This window comes from Trichosurus vulpecula, chromosome 5 (assembly GCF_011100635.1).
Source record: "Trichosurus vulpecula isolate mTriVul1 chromosome 5, mTriVul1.pri, whole genome shotgun sequence".
In the NCBI taxonomy this organism is placed as follows: Eukaryota; Metazoa; Chordata; class Mammalia; order Diprotodontia; family Phalangeridae; genus Trichosurus; species Trichosurus vulpecula.
The window spans coordinates 152,385,399-152,405,576 of NC_050577.1; the positions used below are offsets into that span (position 1 = coordinate 152,385,399).

The 20,178-nt window shown below is 40.1% G+C and overlaps 1 protein-coding gene across 1 annotated transcript in view; it reads right to left on the reverse strand.

Annotated features, from left to right (window-relative positions):
- Window positions 1–8,037: 8,037 nt before the first annotated feature.
- Window positions 8,038–20,178, reverse strand: part of LOC118851095 (membrane-associated guanylate kinase, WW and PDZ domain-containing protein 2-like) — a 389,772-nt gene continuing 377,631 nt past the window's right edge. Inside the window, exon 17 of the mRNA XM_036760647.1 lies at window positions 8,038–11,369. Within this exon, the coding sequence (XP_036616542.1) occupies window positions 10,567–11,369 (803 nt within the window). The 3' untranslated portion in view covers window positions 8,038–10,566. The remainder of the gene's footprint in view (window positions 11,370–20,178) is intronic.

Genomic DNA, 20,178 nt, shown 5'->3' on the forward strand with positions numbered 1-20,178 from the left:
CCTTTACTAATTCAGCTTGGCAAACTTGTCAAACACGTAGCCCAAGGCCCACAACATTCTTTGGTGTGGCCAGAATCAGATTAAAATGTAATTGGGAAATATTTAACAAAATAAACAAAAATATAATAAAACAGATAATATATCACATTTTAAGTCAACAATGTGGCCCACAGGGATCCTTATCGTAGGGTTTACTGACCCCTGTTTCTATTTCAATTTGATACCAGTAGCTCAGAGCACTGAGAAAGGAAAGAACTTCCTTAGGGTCATATAGCCATATAGCCAGACATGAGACTTGAGCTCAGTTCTTCCTGGCTCCAAGGACAACTTGATAACCATGATGAACACTGTTCCTCTATTTTAATAAAAGGTGTTTTTTTTTTAAATTTGCTTTATTGAATCAGTCTCTTGAGATCTTGACCCTACTCTTTGACCTAAAACATATGGGTTTAATCCAAGTCTCAGTGATAACTGAATTGGTCAAATTTTTCCCATTGCATTAGTTTCTTTTTACTTGCTTCTTGCCTATAATTTGGACTTTTGTTTACAGACATTTAAGGCAACAGAGTTTACCAACGATTCCCTTCTTAGATTTTGTCTCCTGTGAACTTTTGGGCATCTCAACTGCTACTCTCCATTTATTATAGCTCCTCTTTATGCTATCTTGCTTGATGGCACTATATGTGTGTGTGTGTGTGTATACACACACGTACATACACATATATACACATATATGTATATGTACATGCATATATATATATATATATATATAATATGCATTTTCACCCCTCCCTCTCCCTTTTTAGTTTAAAACTCCTCTGATTAGATTTGCACAATTACATATTGGTCAATACATTCTTACTAGGCTATTATAGGTGTATCACATCTCTAGCCAGGAGCCTGTCAACACTATATTTTAAGCTGTGAGCTAGAATTCCAAATCCCATTTCAGATGCCACCTTTTCAATCTCTTTATTCTTATACCTCTTCTTTTGTTCTCCTGTATCCTTTGCTTGTAAAGGACAGCAGTGAGAAAATCACAACTTGTTTTTCCTATGGTCTTCAGTCTCCTGCCCAAGACTTCATGGTCTTTAGTAAAATTTCTGTGTTCCTTTGGGCATTATCATCTGTGCCCACATGAATCACTAGCAGTGGTAATGGTCCATTTTTATATATCTTAAAAGGCTGTTTATTATATCTCAGAAACATATCTTGGTAAGACAATAGATGTTGTCTAGAGGTAGTGAAGTGGTGCAGTAGATAAGAGTTCTGTACCTGGAGACAGGAAGACCTGAGTTCAAATCCATGTTCAGACACTTACTAGCTGTGTAACTCTGGGTAAGCCACTTACCCTCATTTTGCTGCTGTAAAATGGGGATAATAACAACGCCTAACTTACAGGGTTGTTGTGGGTATCATATGAGATATTTTTGTAAAGTGCTTAGCATGTGCCTGGCACATAGTAGGTATTATATAAATATGTCTTTCCCTTCCCCTTTCAAATGCCTTTCTTGCTATCATGTCAAAAAATACCTGCTTCCAGTACCCCTTTGCCAGGTAATGACCTATCAACCATTATTCTTTACTTCTTCCTCTGACCTTTACTGGGTGAGCTTCCTGATCAGAACTTCTGCAGTTCTACCATTCTCTGAAGGCCAAGGAACAGTTTCCTGTTCAGGACATCTACCTCCTCTTTAGGAAGAATTTCAAATTTGTTTTTTAGTTACAGGAGTACACTTGTTCTTTTCCTTCCCTTTTATCAAATAAGATAAATTTTGTAAAGTGCTTAGCATAGTGCCTAGCACATAGTAGGCACTTAATTAATGCTTATTCTTTTTTCTTTTTCATCCAAACATTTTTCTATTCTACAACCTCCTGACAAGGGTCAATTTTCAATTGACCCCATTGGAAGCCCTGCTTCTGTGTGTTTCTTTTTTTGAAGGAACTCTTCCTTGTTCCTGATAACCTAGAGTTATATTTTTTGAGTCTATTCTCCTCTTTTTAGGACATTAGCCTATCTTTGGCTGCTGCAGAACCAGAAACTTTGCACACTCAATTCAAGACTCTTCACACTTGAGCCTGCTCTCCATAATTATATTGAAATGTTTTGCCTCTTTTCTTTTGAAATACTTATGGGTATTTATTCCCCATGCCTAAGCATCAACTCAGACTTTTACAGCACAATCCTATTCTAATAACTCGACAGTCACACCCAACTTCCTTTTTTTAGTTTCAGTAATTTCACAACTGTAGCTTTCTGTCCCTTTCTTGAACCGGCCTCTTAGATGTTTCGTTGATTTACCCCACCCAACAATTCACTACCCAACAATTTACCCATCAGTTTGTTCTAATTATATTTTCTTAATTTACCTTAACTTTCCAACTACCTTTTTCTGAAGTACTTCTCCTGGAGTCCTTTTTGTCAGTTCCTTATTCCTGGATCCTTTTAAATTCTCCCTAAGGCCATCTAGTTCAACCCTATTCACCTTACAGATGGGGAAACTGAGGATTAGAAAAATTAAAACACTTGCCTAAGGTAATAGAACTGGGATTTGAACTCAGGTTTACAGACTCCAAATTTGGTGTTCCTTCTGCTATACCATACCATACCATCTGATTCCAAGCCACTAAGAAGTTATCTTTGCATTTTCTTTACGTTTCCTTATGCTGATTTTGGTCCCATGGTGAGTTTGGCTTTCCCTATATGAAACTGTTTACTTCCTCTTGGATCTCTAGCTCCTAGAATTTGAAGGCATTTCTCTATTGTCAGCTGTGATATACCTTGAAGGGCTAACACCTTACAGAAGTGAGTATTAAGGCAATTTGATGCATTGTGAGGGGGAAGCTGGGGCAGATGTGTTGCACTCTAGGTGTATGTGGGCAGCTTGGGAAGGTATAAGTGACTAGCCAGTCATACTTCCACTCTAAAACTCCAGTCAGAAATGGTTTAGACCAGGGGTGGGGAAACTGCAGCCTCAAGGCCACATATGGCCTTCTAGGTCCTTGGGTGTGACCTTTTGACTGAGTCCAAGTTTTATAGAACAATCATTTTACTAAGGGCTTTTGTTCTGTGAAGTTTGAATTCAGTCCAAGGGCCACACTTGAGGGCCTAGAGGGCCACATGTGGCCTTGAGGCCACAGGGTCCCCACCCCTGGTTTGGAATTTGAAACCTAGGAAAGGCTATTTATTACTTCCTAGTGGGACTGTTGTAATTGCTCAAGCTACAGAACCAATATTTCTCTCTTTAGTAAAGCTTATAGTTCCTCTGGAATGAGTGTTTTGAATTTTTTTTTAATGGAAGGTCTCCCTAAGAAAGGAAAGCCGGTATCCCTGGGAATCTTGATGCTGTGTCTTTTTAGTTCCTATTTTCCTTAGTCCAAGCATACTAGGAAACAAACTCTAAAGAGCTCATCCGAGTCACCAGAAGGCTTGTGACTGTACCATCTTGCTTCTTTCTTCTACTGGTCCCTTTTCCCCTCAAGATATCAGTTAGTCAACAAGCATTAATTGAGCTCCTACTATATGCCAGGCACTGTGCTAATTGAGAGGGATACAAAGAAAGGCACTTTTATTACTTCATTTACCTTTCATATTTATTTACATATGTAGCTCCCATGGAGATGGTGGGGTGTAATGAAGGATTTTTTAGGATGGGAAGACTTGGGCATGACTGAAGACAATAGAGAAGGAATTGACAGGTTGAATATTTGAGAGAAGGGATAATGGAGGGTCTCATGTATTGGAGAAGATGGGAAGGGCTGAGATCAAGGGTAGAGGTATTGTTACCGGCAAAGAGAAAAGTTACCTCTTTTTCAGAGTCTGAGGGAATGAACGGGTGAAAGGAAGAAGATGTCAAGGAGTCTTGAGATGAAGAGTAAGGAAGAGAGAGCTTATGTCAAACAGCCACAGGGAAGTAAGAGCTGAAGTTTCTAGCTGAGAGAGGGGAAGTGTGGGAGGCTTGAGGTGAGTAGGTTTTGAAGAGCTTTTGTGGGAAGTGAGATAGGGAATAAAGGAGGAATAAAAGGCTTATATTACTTCAGCAAGGGTCCAGTTGAAATTGTTTAGCATCAATCAAGCCTTCCTCTAGTTCTCTTTAGCAGCCCATAATGAGTGGGAGCAAGGGAGGCCCATGGCAGGAGTGATACAAAGCTGAGAACTGGCAGGATGTGAGCAGCAATAGAACAAGGAGGTAAAAGAAAGAGTAGAAGGCAGTGTACAGTTGAACTGGCTAATTATAGGGTCAATATTGGAGAGTGAGGGCAGAGGATAGATGATGGTCTAAAAAAGTACTGGGTTGGAATTAATGAGGTCAAAAACTGGGTTTAAGAGGAATGAAGCATGGGGAGGAATTGAATGATGGGAGTTTATGATCAGATAAAGCAGTATTAGAGTTTTTAACTAAGAAAGTAGAACAATGGAAGGTAATGGTGAAATTCAGTATCTAACCATTTCTATGGATGGCTAAGGTAAAGGAGTAAGTCATGGGATTTAAGAGATTGAGGAACTGCAAGATTAGGGAGTTTGAAGGAATACCATATGTGGATTTTAACACTAAGTGGTATAGGGGCAGAAGTTGGGAAAGAGAGGAAAATGGTTCTAAACTCTTTGAGAAAGGAGGGAGAATGATCTGGGGGCTGGTTTACAATAGCCACTGTAGTCTGGATTGGGTGGAAAATTTTGTTGACTCTGACCTTCAAAGGAGGTGAGATTGCTGAGTCACCGGTGTAAAAACAGGGTCTGAAAGTGGCAGTAGACAATAAGAAGCAGTCTGACTCCCCTTCTAGGACCACAGTGTCAGGAATGTGTGAACTTCTTCACTCTCACCTGTGGGGGTGGGAGGGTGGGGAACTTCCCTTGGTCTTTCTCAGTTCAGGTGGATGTGGAATCTAGGTCAGTTCTGGCCTGTGGCTCCTCTTCTTCTGGGGTGACTGGGGGAGAAGCAGAGGTAGTACATAGGTGGTACTGATGAAATCAGACCCCCTTGCCCCAAACCCCCACTGAGGTGAGAAGGGTCATCATGGCCTTTACCTTGTAGGAATCTCATTTGATTCCACTTTGCTGTTCAGTCGTTTTTCAGTTGTGTCCCACTCTTTGTGACCCTATTTGCCATTTCCTTCTCCAGCTCATTTGACAAATAAGGAACTGAGGCAAACAGGGTTAAATGACTTGCCCAGGGTCACTCAGCTAGTAAGTTTCTGAGGTTCAATTTGAACTCAGGACCTTCTGACTCCAGGCCCAGTGCTCTATCCACTGTGCCTGTGGATTCCACTTTACCTCTTTTCAATTCACCACATGGGTCTTTGAGTTGATAGAATCAAGACTGAGTATTCTGAGCAATGAGATAAAAATCCCTTCTTTTCCTGGAAGCCTTCCCCAATCCCTCTTAATTCTAGTGCCTTCCCTCTGTTAATTACTTCCTATTTATCCGGTATCTAGCTTCCTTTGTAAGTATTCATTTACATGTTATCTCTCCTATTAGATTATAAGATCCTTGAGGCAGACTACCCCCAGCCCTCAGCTTTCAGGGGTTTATTTAGTGATGAATTTTTTTCATGAATTTCTCTGTTTGCTTAAATGTTTGCCTTCAAAAAGCTCATCAAACAAAAAAAGACTGAGGAAGTAAATACCCCAAAAGTATAGAACCAAAGTTTTGCAGCAGGTACCTTTGGAATGTTCTAGTAGACAATCAGCAAGTTGCTTTGATAACCTCATTGGGAGTAGAAGAATAAATTGGCTCTTGTCTTTTTTAAAAGCACCTGGAATTTAAAAAGAGTCCCCTGAATCTGCCCCAATTCCTTAGTTTCTAGAAGAATGAACTTCCGCTTCCTTCCAAGTCTAATTGCTGGCCATGTAACAAATTTCCCTCTGATCTTCCCCACTAGAGGCAGCATGCACTGAAGCCAAGAAGACCGGAGTTTAAATATTGCCCCAGACAGGTACTAGCTGTGTGATCGTGGGTGAATCATTTAACCTCTCTGTGCCTGATGCAACTTTAAAAGGCTGTAAATTGCAGATAAGGCACTGATATCAATATATGGAGTTTGACACTAGATGAAATCACAAGACAAGAAAAACAAATTCTCCACTAATCTCCATGCTAGTTTCCACTAGTTGCCACACAGTGACAGGTTGTTGCTGTTGTTCATCCTTCATTCTTGAAAAGGACCAGTGACATCATGAGGGCGATATCTTGACTTCATTAAAGGGTCAGTGAGAGGGTTTCCCTTTCCCCACTAAACTCATCGTATGACATCTCCTTGAGGTTGGGGAACTCTTTTATTTTTGTTACCTTAGCGCTAGTACCTGGCACAAAGTAAGGAGTTTTTGAATTGGATTTTACCTAGGTACATGAGTCAATAAGAGGTTGGAATCTCATAGTGGAATATCTTTTGGGAGAAGACAATACTTTTAGAAAGTAAATCATTTAAGAGGAGTCACTCTCTAGATTCCTACAGAGATAGGTGAAGAGGCAGACACAGACACACTGAGAGACACATTTACCTTTTGTATAAATGGATTTCATTGCTGTCAGTGGTGGCTTCCTTAAGCTCTTGTGGGTGAATGCTAATAACTTTTCAGGAGGCTGTTCCATCAAATTAAAAGACTATCTGAAACTTTGTAGATGTCGAAGAACACACAAGGTAGTGGTACATTTTTGGATACCTGTATCCATATCCAAGTGGCAGTTTGAGGCATGAGTCTAATGACCTTAAACTTTTCTCAAGATCCCCGAAACCTGAACAGACTGATTTAATATCACTTTTTTTGTGCCAGAGTATTTAATTGGTGCCCAAAAGTACACAGGATAAGCTTAGGACTTAGTAGACTGACCACCTCAGGGTCACACCTAAAGTCTGCAGGCCACTGTAATCACAAATGTTATCCTGTTGCTGTCCATTTCTGATTTCTGATTTCTGGTACTCACCCTGTCCATTCTTTGAAAGATGAACGAGCTTCTGCTGAGGATTGAGCTTCCCGGAAGGGCTGGCTTGCCTGGTTTTCAACTGTTTGAAGTCAACACTTTGTCATGTTTGTTTGATTTCAGAAACCTTTACCCCATTTTTCTCCCTCCATTAAATGCTCTATAATATAAATATGTGTGTGTCTATATCTATGACTATTTTAAAATGAAAATGAATTAAAATTTGAGAATTTTAAGATGCCCGTCAGGATAAAGATACTGTGGGAAAGAATAGGGTTCAGTCTCAGGACCGCTCAGAGGGAGGGATTCCATTCTTGCATACTGTGTCCAATTCTCTCTTCCCCCTTTCTTTTGTTCTTGGTTTCCCCATCTGTAAAATAAGGGGGTTAGAGTAGCAGATCTCTAAAGTCTCTTTAAGGCTCCAAATCTATGTTCTAAGAAAGAGGCAATAGGATATAGCAGATAGAGGGCAACCAGGTTTGCAGTCAGGAAGTCTGGCATAAAGCCCTGGTCCTGATACATCCTAATTACATGACCATAGACTGGCAAATCACTTAAGCTCTTGGTGCCCAAAGAAACTCTGTAAGTAATAAATGAATTGTCAATCTATGTGGAGAGAGTGGGTTTACCTCCATAGATTTGTCCCAGGGCTGGACCCCAGGTCCCTCCTCCCCCTCCACTGATCACAGTATAGGACCATGAACAAAGTAGTCATTTGAAAATTGCCAAAGCCCACGAGCCACTAATTTTCATGTCTATTGGTGCTAAATGAGGCAGTGCTATAGATAGCTTCTATGTGGACATCTTGGGATAGAGCATCAGAAAGACCAGGTCAAAAGAAGTGGGAATATAGTGGTAAGTGATCAATGATAAAGTGAATTTCTAGGCACTAGCCACATGATGTCGGCCTGTTCAGTTTGTTTAGATTTTTTTTAAACGCCTATATTTCCTGATTTTATGTTGCTGCATTTAGGTTCAAGTCTCAGATGAATTCTGTTTGGTGCATTGAGATTACATATTTTATATCCATAAACTTGGAGGGCTTATATTTTAGTAATCAAGCTTTCTAAATCAACACACGGCATATACAGTTGGGAAAAAGGATTTTGGATATATATTTTATTTGACAGTGTTTTAGAATATCATACAGTAAACAAGATTTCTGTAAAAGTTAATTTATCCATAGTGGTGCGTTTCATAAAAATAGTTGCTCACTTACAGCCTTTCTGTGACTATTAATACATGGAATTATATTTATAGAGATACAGCTGTACAGGGTAAATTCACAGCTAACACTACACAGAAATATTATTTGGAATGGGGTTTAGATGATGTGCTGTCTTCACAGGTTATCGATTACAGCCGCATAAAGCAATTGCTGCACAAGTAGTAGCTGTGAACTGTGCAAATGAGAGTTTATGCAAGCGTAATCTCAGGTTGTTTTTCATTTCTTTTAACACATGGAAAATAAAGGTCAGAGGATACAGTACTGGGACGTGCAGCTACACTACAGAAGCATTGTCCAAAACCAGATTCAATAAATTAATGGCAAACTATATTGGATTTCTAGTCCAGGGGAGAAAGACTAATTGAAATTAAACCAAAATTGTATAAACCACTACATGTGTTTGTGCTTTTGTTTATGATGAATGGACTTTGTCTTTTTTTTTCTTTTGAAAATTGGTTTGAAAGCTGCAAAATCCTTCATTTGAGACTTTCAACCACCATCTCTTTCCATCAAAGAACTCAATCTCATGTTAGATGAAAAATAAACTGTGGTAGGGTAAGATGATGCAGTGCCTAGGACAGAGGAAGTGAGAAAAAGAGAGTAAGAAGTGGAGAAAAGCAGGGGGAAAGAATGAGGGGTGAAGGAAGAGAGAGAATAGAAAGGTGAAGAGAAGGAGGGGAGAGAGAGAAAAAGACGGAGGGACACGGAGGGAGAAATATATAGTGAGAAATAGGGAGACGAAGAGAGATATATATACACACAGAGGAACAGGTGCCAAAGAATTGATCAAGTGAGGCCACTGTCTTTCGACTCAGCCTGATGAAACTGATCTACTTACATTACTTCTTTGACTGCAGATTTGTAGATGGTAAGGAAGTGTGTGGCTTATTTGCATCTGAACTCCTATAAAGCGTGGCACTAGTGGAAAGGATGCTATTGAAGTAACTTACAATGGATTGAAGTCTCTTTTGAGCAGAGCACATTAAAAAGAAAGGGCTTTTTTGGTGCTTTTAGAAGCCTACATGTTGACTTCTCACACACGTATTCATGAAGTGATTATCCATGGCAAATTTTTCAGTGGTTACTTTTTTTTTAATTACAAAAAAATCAAGGCAGAAAATGGTGTCTTAAGAATCTTGCTAGGAAATCAATCTTCCGTGAAGAGTAATGCAAGAGTCTAGACATGCATGAAAAAAATGTAGATTTGACTAAGGGTCTGAGACAAAAGTAGATCCAAGAGAAACAAAAGAAGGAGAAAAAGAAAGCTTAGAGGCAGAAAGGAACAAGAAAATGTCTTTTAGTGAAAACAAATTGGTCATAACGATGGCTTTTTATACTTGGAAGGCATTAAAACCCCAATAACGTAAGCTGGACTATTTCGCAAACATCTGCTCTTTTAAAGTAAATTAGAAGAGACAGAAAGATGGCCTAACACAAGGTAATAAAAAAGAGTGAACTATAGCACCGCTAGTAAGAAAGGTATCTGTCTCTGCTACTAAGAGAGGATAGGAAAGCCTTTTTGTAAGGAACTGCAGCTTCTCCACTCTTGATAATCATTAGATTCTGTCCTGTGGGTGTAAAATTTCCACTTCAGACAACAACCGGTTCTAATTGTGAGCTAAGTCACCAAATTCTAACTTGTGGCAAATTGTTTTCCAGGACATAATTTTCTGAAACATGACTTGGTTCCCCTTCTGTTCCCCTTCCCCTAAATGTACAGAAATAGGATTTGTTCACAAAATGGCAGTAAAAATGGCGTCACACCAATTAATTTACTCAATTTCCTAGTCATCCTGAAGCCAACAGTGAATGAGGCTGCTAGTACCAGGTGTGGACTGTCCCAAAGTGTGTACCATGGAAATATGTCATGGGTGCACAGTTCTGAATGTTTCAAAGAAACCCTTTAACCCCTGTCTAGATACGTTGAGAACAATTTATTTACAACACTTTAGCTCAGTTTAAAGATATAATCTTTTTCTTAGTTTCAGCTTGCTCCGTGCAGTTTGATTTTTAAGGCGATATTCCAGTTTGTGATTGCTTGTCCAGTTTCTTGATATAAAGTTTGTAATGACACCCAAATCCTTCATGCAGCGGGGGAAAAATGCTAAAGCTACACTGCACTGTCTGTCTCCAATTGTACTTTAGGATATTTTGGTTCTTCCATAGCTGCCCAAGTCCCTAAAATGGAATGGGGGACTTTAGGATCAGTTTTTAATCTCCACGTTGACTATATGCTGCTCAGACTTATTGGAGGCTCTGCATATCCTCATGGAATATGGTTCTGTGTTGATGCTTCCAGGCCTTGATGTCTCATGGATGTATGTGTGACAGTGAAAATAAATTAAAACATTGTGAGACAGAACCTAAGAAGAATGTTCTGTGTTGATGTGAAATGGAGGGCAACAGCTGCATCGCTTATCTGCTCATGGCTGAAGTGTCCGATTTCAGTACACTAGGTAACTTGTCAGAACCAGGGATTTTCCAAGGTCCTGGTGAGACAGTTGCCTTCCGAGTTGTGGTGGTGGTATTGCGAGCACTACTAGAATGGAAGTGTCCCTTCCTTGGGAACTCGCTATGTTTCCCGTCAGGCTCTCGCCGGCTGTGGTCCACGTCACTTGCGTATGGGCTGCAGCTATTACTACTATATGCCTTTGTAGCACCGAGTGATTCGAGCTGGCTGTGATCAGGAGCTGCTGCGGCCTTCTTTTCTGTTGGACCCAAAGCTCTGAGATCCTCTTTCCTCCCGAGAGATCCACCTCTGTTTGAGTCAGCGGCCTTGGACCTCCCACGTTGTTCATCATTGGTTCCAGCGTACATCGTCTCCCCTGCTCCCACTTCGGTGACAGTGATCTGTCCAATCACTTTACTCTCCAAGGGGGGCCTGCCACCCTCGGTTTTCTTGGATTTGCACTCAGACAATCCTTTGTTGGATGTCTCTTCATGCTTTGACCTATCAACCTTCTTAGGACTAGCTGATCTTTCCCTTTGTTCCCCTAATCTTTTCTTCTTCTGGCCGTTAGCTGGAAGCTCCTTTGGTTTTCTAACATCGTGTTCCCTTTTGATATCCCATGTTGGGTCTGGGCTTATCTGGTGGGAAGGGTCAGAGGGTGGGGCTAGATGCGATGAAGATAATGGTGAGATTATGTCTTCAAGGGAAGCCACTACTTCCGGCAGACCTGTGGAGGTGGCAGAGGGAGAACCCCAGGAGTTTGGCTCGTCTGTCATGACAACAACAAAAGAGAAGTTGGATGAGAAGCTGCACCAAAGTTCACACATTTTCCCGCGTTAAAACATTACACTCCTATGCTATAAATAATTAGCAGAGATTCTTAGAGAAACTTCTATACTATAGACAGGAACAGGTTCAGAGACTAACAACCCAAGAGTGTCTTTTCCTTGAGTCCCATATTGCTATGCTGCCCCCAACCCCCACTCCATCCCTCTACCTTGCTTCTTTGCCAAAAGGGCGACATTACTGTCTCAGGATATCCTCTCCATAATGTTCCTGAATAGAACTGGGAGTTCTGTATCGCCCCTGTCCTACTTTGATCCCCTTATTGAATTCTCTTTCTAGTTTTCTGTGTGAGTCATCAAATCTGACAATCTGTTGGTGAAATCTTTCTATTTTCATGCATTTTGTACATGTACGTTACATTGGACTGGGTAGTATTAATATCCTCTCCAAAAAAAGGAAAAATGACTTTTTAATATTTGGCATCACCAAAAGCATAATCTTGTAGTTATCATCATTTCAACCCACACTTTAAATGAAAGATCCAGTTTTAAAAACTGTCGTAATGCTCTGTTGTCATGGAGTAATTAACCATCTTTCTTAAAAGTTGGAAACAGTTGACCGTGGTGTTCAAAAGGGCCCAACCTAGGGCCAAGAGACAAGGTTAGGCATTGGCAGCATCTGGTTGGGCTGTTGTGACAATTTAAATTTTTATAGGATCTCTGTCTCATATAACAGCACATATGGCATATTAAATTAGCTATCTTCAAATTATATTGGAGATATTGGGAGTAGTACTAATTATTTGCTTCGTTTACGGATGGAGGAATTAAAAAACAGAGAAATTAAATGGGTTATAACATGATCCATCCAGGATTAAAGTTCTCATTCTTTTTACTTGCCAACGAAAATGCCCTATATTTTAGCTTATACCAGTTATATCAGCCTTGCAGATAAGATTCAAAATATGGGGGATGTGAACACCCCGTAGGAGACTCTTGGCAAACAGAATGGGAGTTGTTGGATGAGTCTACAAATATATTTATCAGGATAAAACCTATCGGTCCTCACTCTTCTCAGACTGACAAGAAGACATTAATCTTTAGCAAGCAGTAAGAGCAGGCCTAATAAATCTACAAACTTAAATTATCATAAAAACCTTGCCAAACAGTAATAGGGTAAACAAAAGTTTAGTTCTTTCTCCTTAAGGTTCAAATTTATTTTGGGACACGGTAACTGCCTACTGTACTTTTTTTAAAAAAAAAAACTTACTTTTATAGTAACATCTCCATTAACAGAAGCAATGGTTTTCAGTGATATTTTTGACAGAAACTTGATAACCAGAAGAAAAAAAAGAATACATAGGAGAACGTTATAGAATGCCAGATGAGGGAAGAAAGAAAGAAAATATTTAAATGGCCCAAGTTATCAAATGTACCTGAGGTGATAAAATATCATCCTGAAAGCCTCGGGACAGAGGGAGAAGAGGACAAAGGCTGAGTAAAGATTACAAGAGGTGGAAATGGGGCCCAACTTGTTCTTGAACAGGAAAAAGATGAGGCCTGGCTGGGAGGAGGGTAGGATACTGGACTGCTGGAGGGAGAGGAACTGTTGGCAGTTAGACCTATGGTAGAGTTGGCAGATGCCAGAGATTCCTTCCATAAGGAACAAAACCTTACATTGGTGATAAAAGGCTCACAATTCAGTTGAAGTACAACAATTACAAATTACTTAGTTGGGTCGAGTCAGGAGTACCTGAGTTCAAATCCGGCCTCAGACACTTGACACACATACTAGGTGTGTGACCTTGGTCAAGTCACTTAACCCCAACTGCCCTGCCTTCCCTCCTCAAAAAACATCACCTAGTTACCAGTTGCTTCCATGTTTGCTGGAGGCAGAGGGGTAAGGAGGCAGAGGGCAACTGATTCCCTGAAGAAAAGGAGATGATAAACCCTCCAGAAAAGAGGAGACTGGGAGACAGGAGGCAAACTTCAGAGACTTCCCTTCTTTGCCTATGGAGAAAATTAGAACCTATGGGGAGAGGCATTTTGGTTCTGCCTCTCTGTGTGTTTGACATACCAGGATGAATTGGCATAAAGAAGCTTTGTTTCTAAGGGAGTTCCTTCTGAGGCTTCACTCACTCACTTTCCACACAGGTGAACCAAAAGAGCTAAGCGATGAACCCAAACACCTTACTGGGAAGGAGGCATGATCATCTGGTCCATCTCTTGAGTTAAGTTTTCAACATTTAGCTCTTACTGGTTTCTATTTCCAATACAAAAAGGGATCACAATTATACAGCAATCATACAGATAAACATACAGTCAAAGATGTATTCTTCAATTTTAACTAGATCTGAAGGAGACGAAGAATCCATTAAATCATCATGGAGGTCCGCAATCACAGAATCTAAGAGCTGAGCCAGGGACCTTGGAGGTCAGCTAGTCCAACCCATACCTGTCAAGGAATCTCTTCTATAATATCCACCAGCAGTCATCCAGCCTGTGTTTGGAACCTCCACTATCTGCTGTGGCAATCCATTCTGCTTTCAGACTGACATCAAATCTAAATAACTCCTTTGCAACTTGTACCCATCACTCCTTGTTCTGCCTTCTGGGGTCAGGCAGAACGAGGTGAAGCCTTCTTCCACATGACAGCCCTTCAAAAACTGAAGACGGTTGTCATGTCTCCCCCAAGCCTCCTCTTTTCCAGGTTAGGCTTCCCTGTGTTCTACAGTCCTCTTACTATGCTGATTACCCTCTTCTATACACATTCAATCTAGCTTATGCCCAAAACTCAACACTGTACTGAAGCTATAGCTTGGCTGGGTCAGAGTTTAGTGGGATTGTTATCTTCTAGGTTCTACATACTTGGGCCTTTTAATGTTACCAAGGATGGCATTAGGTTTTTTGGAGGGGGGTGGATGAGGGGGCAGCTGTCATAACAGCACATATTGATTTAATAAATTATATATGAAATCATTGTGGAAGCAAACAATGTACCAAGATGTCAGATGTACTTCCCTTCACATGCCAACGACAAAGGATATAATCAAAATAAATTATATTTTTAAGTTAAACTCATTTATTTAACTGCTAGTAGGCAGTTAGGTGGAACAGTGGATAGAGCACCAGCCCTGGAGTAAGGAAGACTCATCTTCCTGAGTTCAAATCTGGCCTCAAACACTGGCCAAACACTTGGGCAAGTCACGTCACTCTGCTTGCCTCAGTTTCCTCATCTGTCAAATGAGCTGGAGAAGGAAATGGCAAACCACTCCAGTATCTTTGCCAAGAAAACCTCAGAAGGGGTCATGAAGAGTCAGACATGACTGAAAAATGACTGAATAACAAATAACTGGTTAATAGTAATATGAGCTAATATTTATATAACAGTCCTTTAAATAGCTTGCTTCACTCAATGCCTAGAGCAACTCTTTCAGGTAGGGAATACAAGCATTGTTATTCCCATCTGGCACATGAAATAAACTGAGGCTCAGAGAAGCAAAGAAAATTGCTCAAGGTTACTCAGCATCTATGTGGCACAGCCAGGATTCACATGGATTCTCCTCACTCTGAATCCACCCTCCTTTCTGCCCCAGGAGTGAGATGTAAAGCCAGCTTTAATAAGTAAATGGCTGTGCTCTTTTTGCTTTGGGAAAAATTGACATGGGAAAGGAAAGTAGTCTAGGAAGAGTTAACTTTCACCTGAGCTGAGACTTAACGAGTAATGAAGATGGAGGGCCATCTAGAAGAAGAATCATTGCCCAGGATCCTACTTTATGATTTATCTAAGCTTTGGCAGGATGATAGCACCCTGGGATATCCATGGTCTGGTGAATACCTAGTGTGGTGCTTCCTCTAATAATGCTGGTTGGCACCTTCTCTGCAACTTATAGCCTTGGAGCAGTGGTTTTTAAAGTGTGATCTGGGAAACCTTGGGGATTCTGAGACCCTTTCAGGAATCCCAGAAGGTCAAAATTACTTAATAATAATACTAAGCTATTTTAATTTCTAATACAGTAAATTTTAATAGAGATAACCCACATAAACAAATGGGTACGTCCACAATTTATGGCTCTGCTCTGAAGGATCAAAAGCCTTGAGAGGACAGGATGGCGGGTTTGGGGTCCTCAATAATTTTTTTGTAATGTAAAGAAGTCTTAGACCAGGAAGTTGGAGAATTATTGCCTAAAATTGGTGCCCAGAACACTAAGAGGTTAATTAATTTGCTTAGATATAGGACCCCATGGTCCCAGCTCTGAGGACAGCTGTCTATCTCCTACACCATGTGGCTTCTGATGTAGAATACAGAAAGCTAGTCTTTGAGGTCCCATGTAGCTCAAGTTCCCTGAGCTTATGATCCTCAGATTCCTGTCCTCAAAGACCTTCCTGTTTAGTTGGAGAGAAAACAAGTTCCTGAGTACAAGGCAGAGTGTAGTTAAGAGACATAAAAAGAACAGAGAGGATGTGAATGTATAAGTAGAGCACATATCAGATTGCACGCCATCTTGGGGAGCGGGGAGGAGAGGGAGGAAGAGAAGATTTAAAACTCAAAATCTTATGGAAGTGAATGTTTCAAACTAAAACTAAATAAATAAATATTTTTTTTTTAAAAAAAGAAGGGAGAGGGCTACAGGAGAGTGGAAGAGGAGCACCTGGATGCTCTGTGCTATGGGAGATCCAGTGATTTGTGCCCACTTCTCTGTCTCACCAGGGTTTGGAGAAAGCCAGCATTGGGTTTCTTTGTTGACTTGGACCATGTGCTTTAGAACAAATGCCTCAGCATACCAAGGAGTCACATTTTTTGTTTTTGGCTCCTTGAGGATGAAAAGAATGCAACATCTCACTGTGATTATATACATTTTTAAAAAGCATTTGATTAAGGAGAGCAAAATGTTGCCTTAGAGCTAAGGTTGCTAATCTGAGTTCAGTAAACATGTTTTTTTTAAAATTATAAATATCTCAGTATAATTTGTTTCTTTCATAATTCTATTTTATTTTATACATTTAAAAGTACTGTTCTACTGCCAAAGGAATCCACAACAAGTAAAAGGTTAGGAAGCCCTATCTTACTGGCACTTCTCCAGAAATGTCTCAGCCACGCAAATTAAAATCATACAAAATTCCTTTAACAAGTACAACAATGGAGATGCTGACCCTCTGTTATAAAGAGAGGCATAAAACAAGATGTGGGCATGCCACATGTGTTTACCAGTATAATGGAAGATTTCTAGGGTAGAGGGATTCCTTAGAGATGGTAATATACTCCAGATGCTGATTTCATCAAGTTTCAAAATCTTTAGGAGCCTCCTAGATGAGATCCATAATTGCTCCAAAGATTTTGGCCTACTTCTTAGGGAGGGTGCGTGGGAAGGGAAGCGGGGAGAGAATTTGGAACTCAAAGTTTTAAAAACAGATGTTCAAAAACAAAAAAAAGTTTTTGCATGCAACTAGAAAATAAGACACACAGGCAATGGGGTGTAGAAATTTATCTTGCCCTATAAGAAAGGAAGGGAAAAGGGGATGGGAGGGGAGTGGGGTGACAGAAGGGAGGGCTGACTGGGGAACAGGGCAACCAGAATATACGCCATCTTGGAGTGGGGGGGAGGGTAGAAATGGGGAGAAAATTTGTAATTCAAACTTGTGAAAATGCTGAAAACTAAATATGTTAAATAAAGAAAAAAAAAGAAAAAACAAACAAACAAAAAAATAAAAAAAAAAGATTTTGGCCTAACTATCCACATAGGGACAACTAAGGGGATGAGGAATACCTAATATTCAGACCAGTAGTTTTCAAATTTTTTTGATCTCAGGACCCCTTTAACTCTTTAAAAATGGAGATTCCGCCAGGACCTTTTATAGCAGGTTATAGCTATTACTATTTCTCATATTAAACATTAAAATGTGCTATTATGAAAATGGTTTTGACCTCATAAACCCCGTGAAATTGTCTCCAGAACCAAAGGGTCCCTTGACCATATTTCAAGGGTCAGACTGTGATATGCAGTCTATAGAATTGGTCAATCAGTGGATGGATTATGGACAGATAATGCAGCTGGAACCCAAATTTGAATGGGCCCAGACTCGAACTAGAGAAAGGGAGTAGTCTAACATGTCTTTGGTAAATAGTAAAATGTTTTAAATGAGCCCAAGTATCCCCCTGAAATGAATGTTCATTTCTTTTTAACACTGACATTCTTGTGGGGATATAGTCTAGCTACAAATCATGAAAACATTAGTGTCTGATGAAATGAAGCTATGGCTTATCCAAAGGGCAATGGGGAGGCAAAATATGGTAGGCATTTAGAGGCTTTAATGTAATTGTATAGGAGAAGCCATATAAAGTAGTTCAGATGTGTGACCAGAAAAAAGTGATGAGATGTTCATGTGTGAGGAATAATGGATGGAGAACTTGTGTATTCTGCTGGAAACACATGTTATCAAAAGAACTAGAAACAGAGGCTCTTAACCTGGGGTTCATCAATTTTAAAAAAAATATTTTATTCATTATATTTCAACATATTTGCTTTCCTTTATGATCTTATGTATTTTTTTGCATTTAAAAATGATTCTGAGAAGGGGTTCATAACTTTCACCAGACTGTCAAAGGGGTCCATGACACCAAGAAGATAAAGAACCTCTAGTCTAGAGGAAGGCCCCTAGCAGGCTGTGTGAAGCTCTGGTAGAGGATTTATATGAAGATGTAGGAGTCACACAGTATGAGAGAAGGCGAATAGGAGATCACAGATCAATAAAGGATTGAGGTGCCAGCAATGTACCTTCTAGACTGTCAGAGTGGGGAGAAACCTCAGTGAGCCATAAGAGAGATACCAAAATAAAGTAAACCCAACCCAAGTCTAAGCAAAGAATAAGTTCTGAGTAGGCTGGACAGATTTCAGGGTAGATTAAAAAAATATGGCAATCAATGTATCTGCTTGGTCCTGCCCCCTCTGGTGAGGAGGGGACAGTGAGGAATGCTGACCTAGTGGACAGTTCAGAGACAAACAATTATTTTTTTTTCAATAATGGGCTTTCTGTTTAGTAATTAAATAATAACCTTCTCTCCCCTCCACTCTCTTCTCCTCTCCAGTTTGATTTTTTTTTTTTTTGGAGTTTTTGATTAAAGGGGCCATTCCTTGATTAACTTCTTAAGGAGGACTATTCACTGAATGGGTGTTACCTCACTCATAGTGAGTACCTGAAAAGACCTTAGCCTGAAGGGCTAAGGTATCCTGGGCTGTCTCCAGTCATCCTGGGGAGTATCAAGCCACTGGATCCAGATGGCTCTGGAGGAGAAAGTGAGGCCGGTGACCTTGCTCAGCCCTCCCTCACACAAATCAAAGTCAACTACAAGTCATGTCATCATTTCCCTGATGTCACGGTCCTCCTTGAGAATGAAGGACAAACACAACAACGAATAACAATACTAATAGCTAACATGCAGTACTTGCTATGTGCCAGGCACTGTTCTTTACAAACGCTGTGCTTTACAATTCCTTTGTGTTCACTAACTAGAAAAACCCCGGATGTTTTAATTGTTAAAAATCTTAAGTAGCCAGATGGGCTGGGCTGTATCTGGCCCACATCCGGCACATCTTGCATGGCTGGGCCTTAGTCATAGCTTCCCAGGATCACATTAGATGGGCCTGTCTAGGTCTTCTGGTGCCAATACTCCTCCCTTTCCAGCTGAAGAAACTGAAGTCCAGAAAAGGGAAGTGACCTGTTCAAAGTCAGAGTTAATGGGAGACCCAAGACTGAAACCCAGGTCTCTTGGCTTGGGGTCAAGTGTGCTTTCTGCTCCATTTCTCACATAAAGCCTCAGTTTCCTTATCTGGTAAATTAGCAGGGTTGGACTCTAGATGATCTCTAAGGTCCTTTCCCGCTATAAAGCATATGAGCGACGAGCTTTTCAACATGATCTCTTTGGAAGCACTGAATTTATTTGAGAGAAGAAAAGGTTCTATTTACTTCTCAAGTGAATTAAAATGGTGCCTTTTAAAGTTAGATTCTGCTTTGGGTCAATGTGAATGCCAGGGAAGCCCTTACTATTGAAATAGAAGGCCAACTAGATGGGGAGAATATTGAGATAGCTTGAGATATTGAAATCTATTTCTCCTAAAAGTCAGCATGCTACAGGAAAATATCAAAATGATTAGGGTGCCTCAAAGGAGAATGATAGAAAGTAATTTGCTCTTCTAAAAGAAGACTTGAAGAGCTGTGTTCAAACCCGACAGGTTCATTTGGACTTGTTCAACTGTCACTAAGATGATTGCTTTTTGTAATAAATACAAACATGAAAAATGCATGGGTTTATCAGTTTGATCCAACAGATGAAGGATTTCACCCTTCCCTGCTATTTTTGGTGTGATGGCTACAGTCTAGAAGCATTGTTAATAGCCTTGAAATATTTATATTTTTTCACCTTTCTATTACCTTGGAGATATAAACTAGGAGTAATAAGCATTATTTTTATTAATGCAGTATTGGCTCATTAGGGTCTCATTTTAGAGCATTTTTTCTTCTGCATAATTATAAGATCAGTCAACCTGCATGGAGTCACAGCTATAGAAGTATTACATGGATTGTAAACCTCGGGTTAATGGGAGGGTGCCATTGTAAATCACTAATAATGACCATAACACATATTTCGCATTCATAGAATCTGTTACAAAGTACTCTCGCTTTCATGATCTCATTTGGGCCTCACAGCAACCCCATGAAATATATATGTTTTACATTTTACAGTTGAGGAAACTGAGGCCCAGAGAATAAGTGGCTCAACTGAGTCCATTCAAG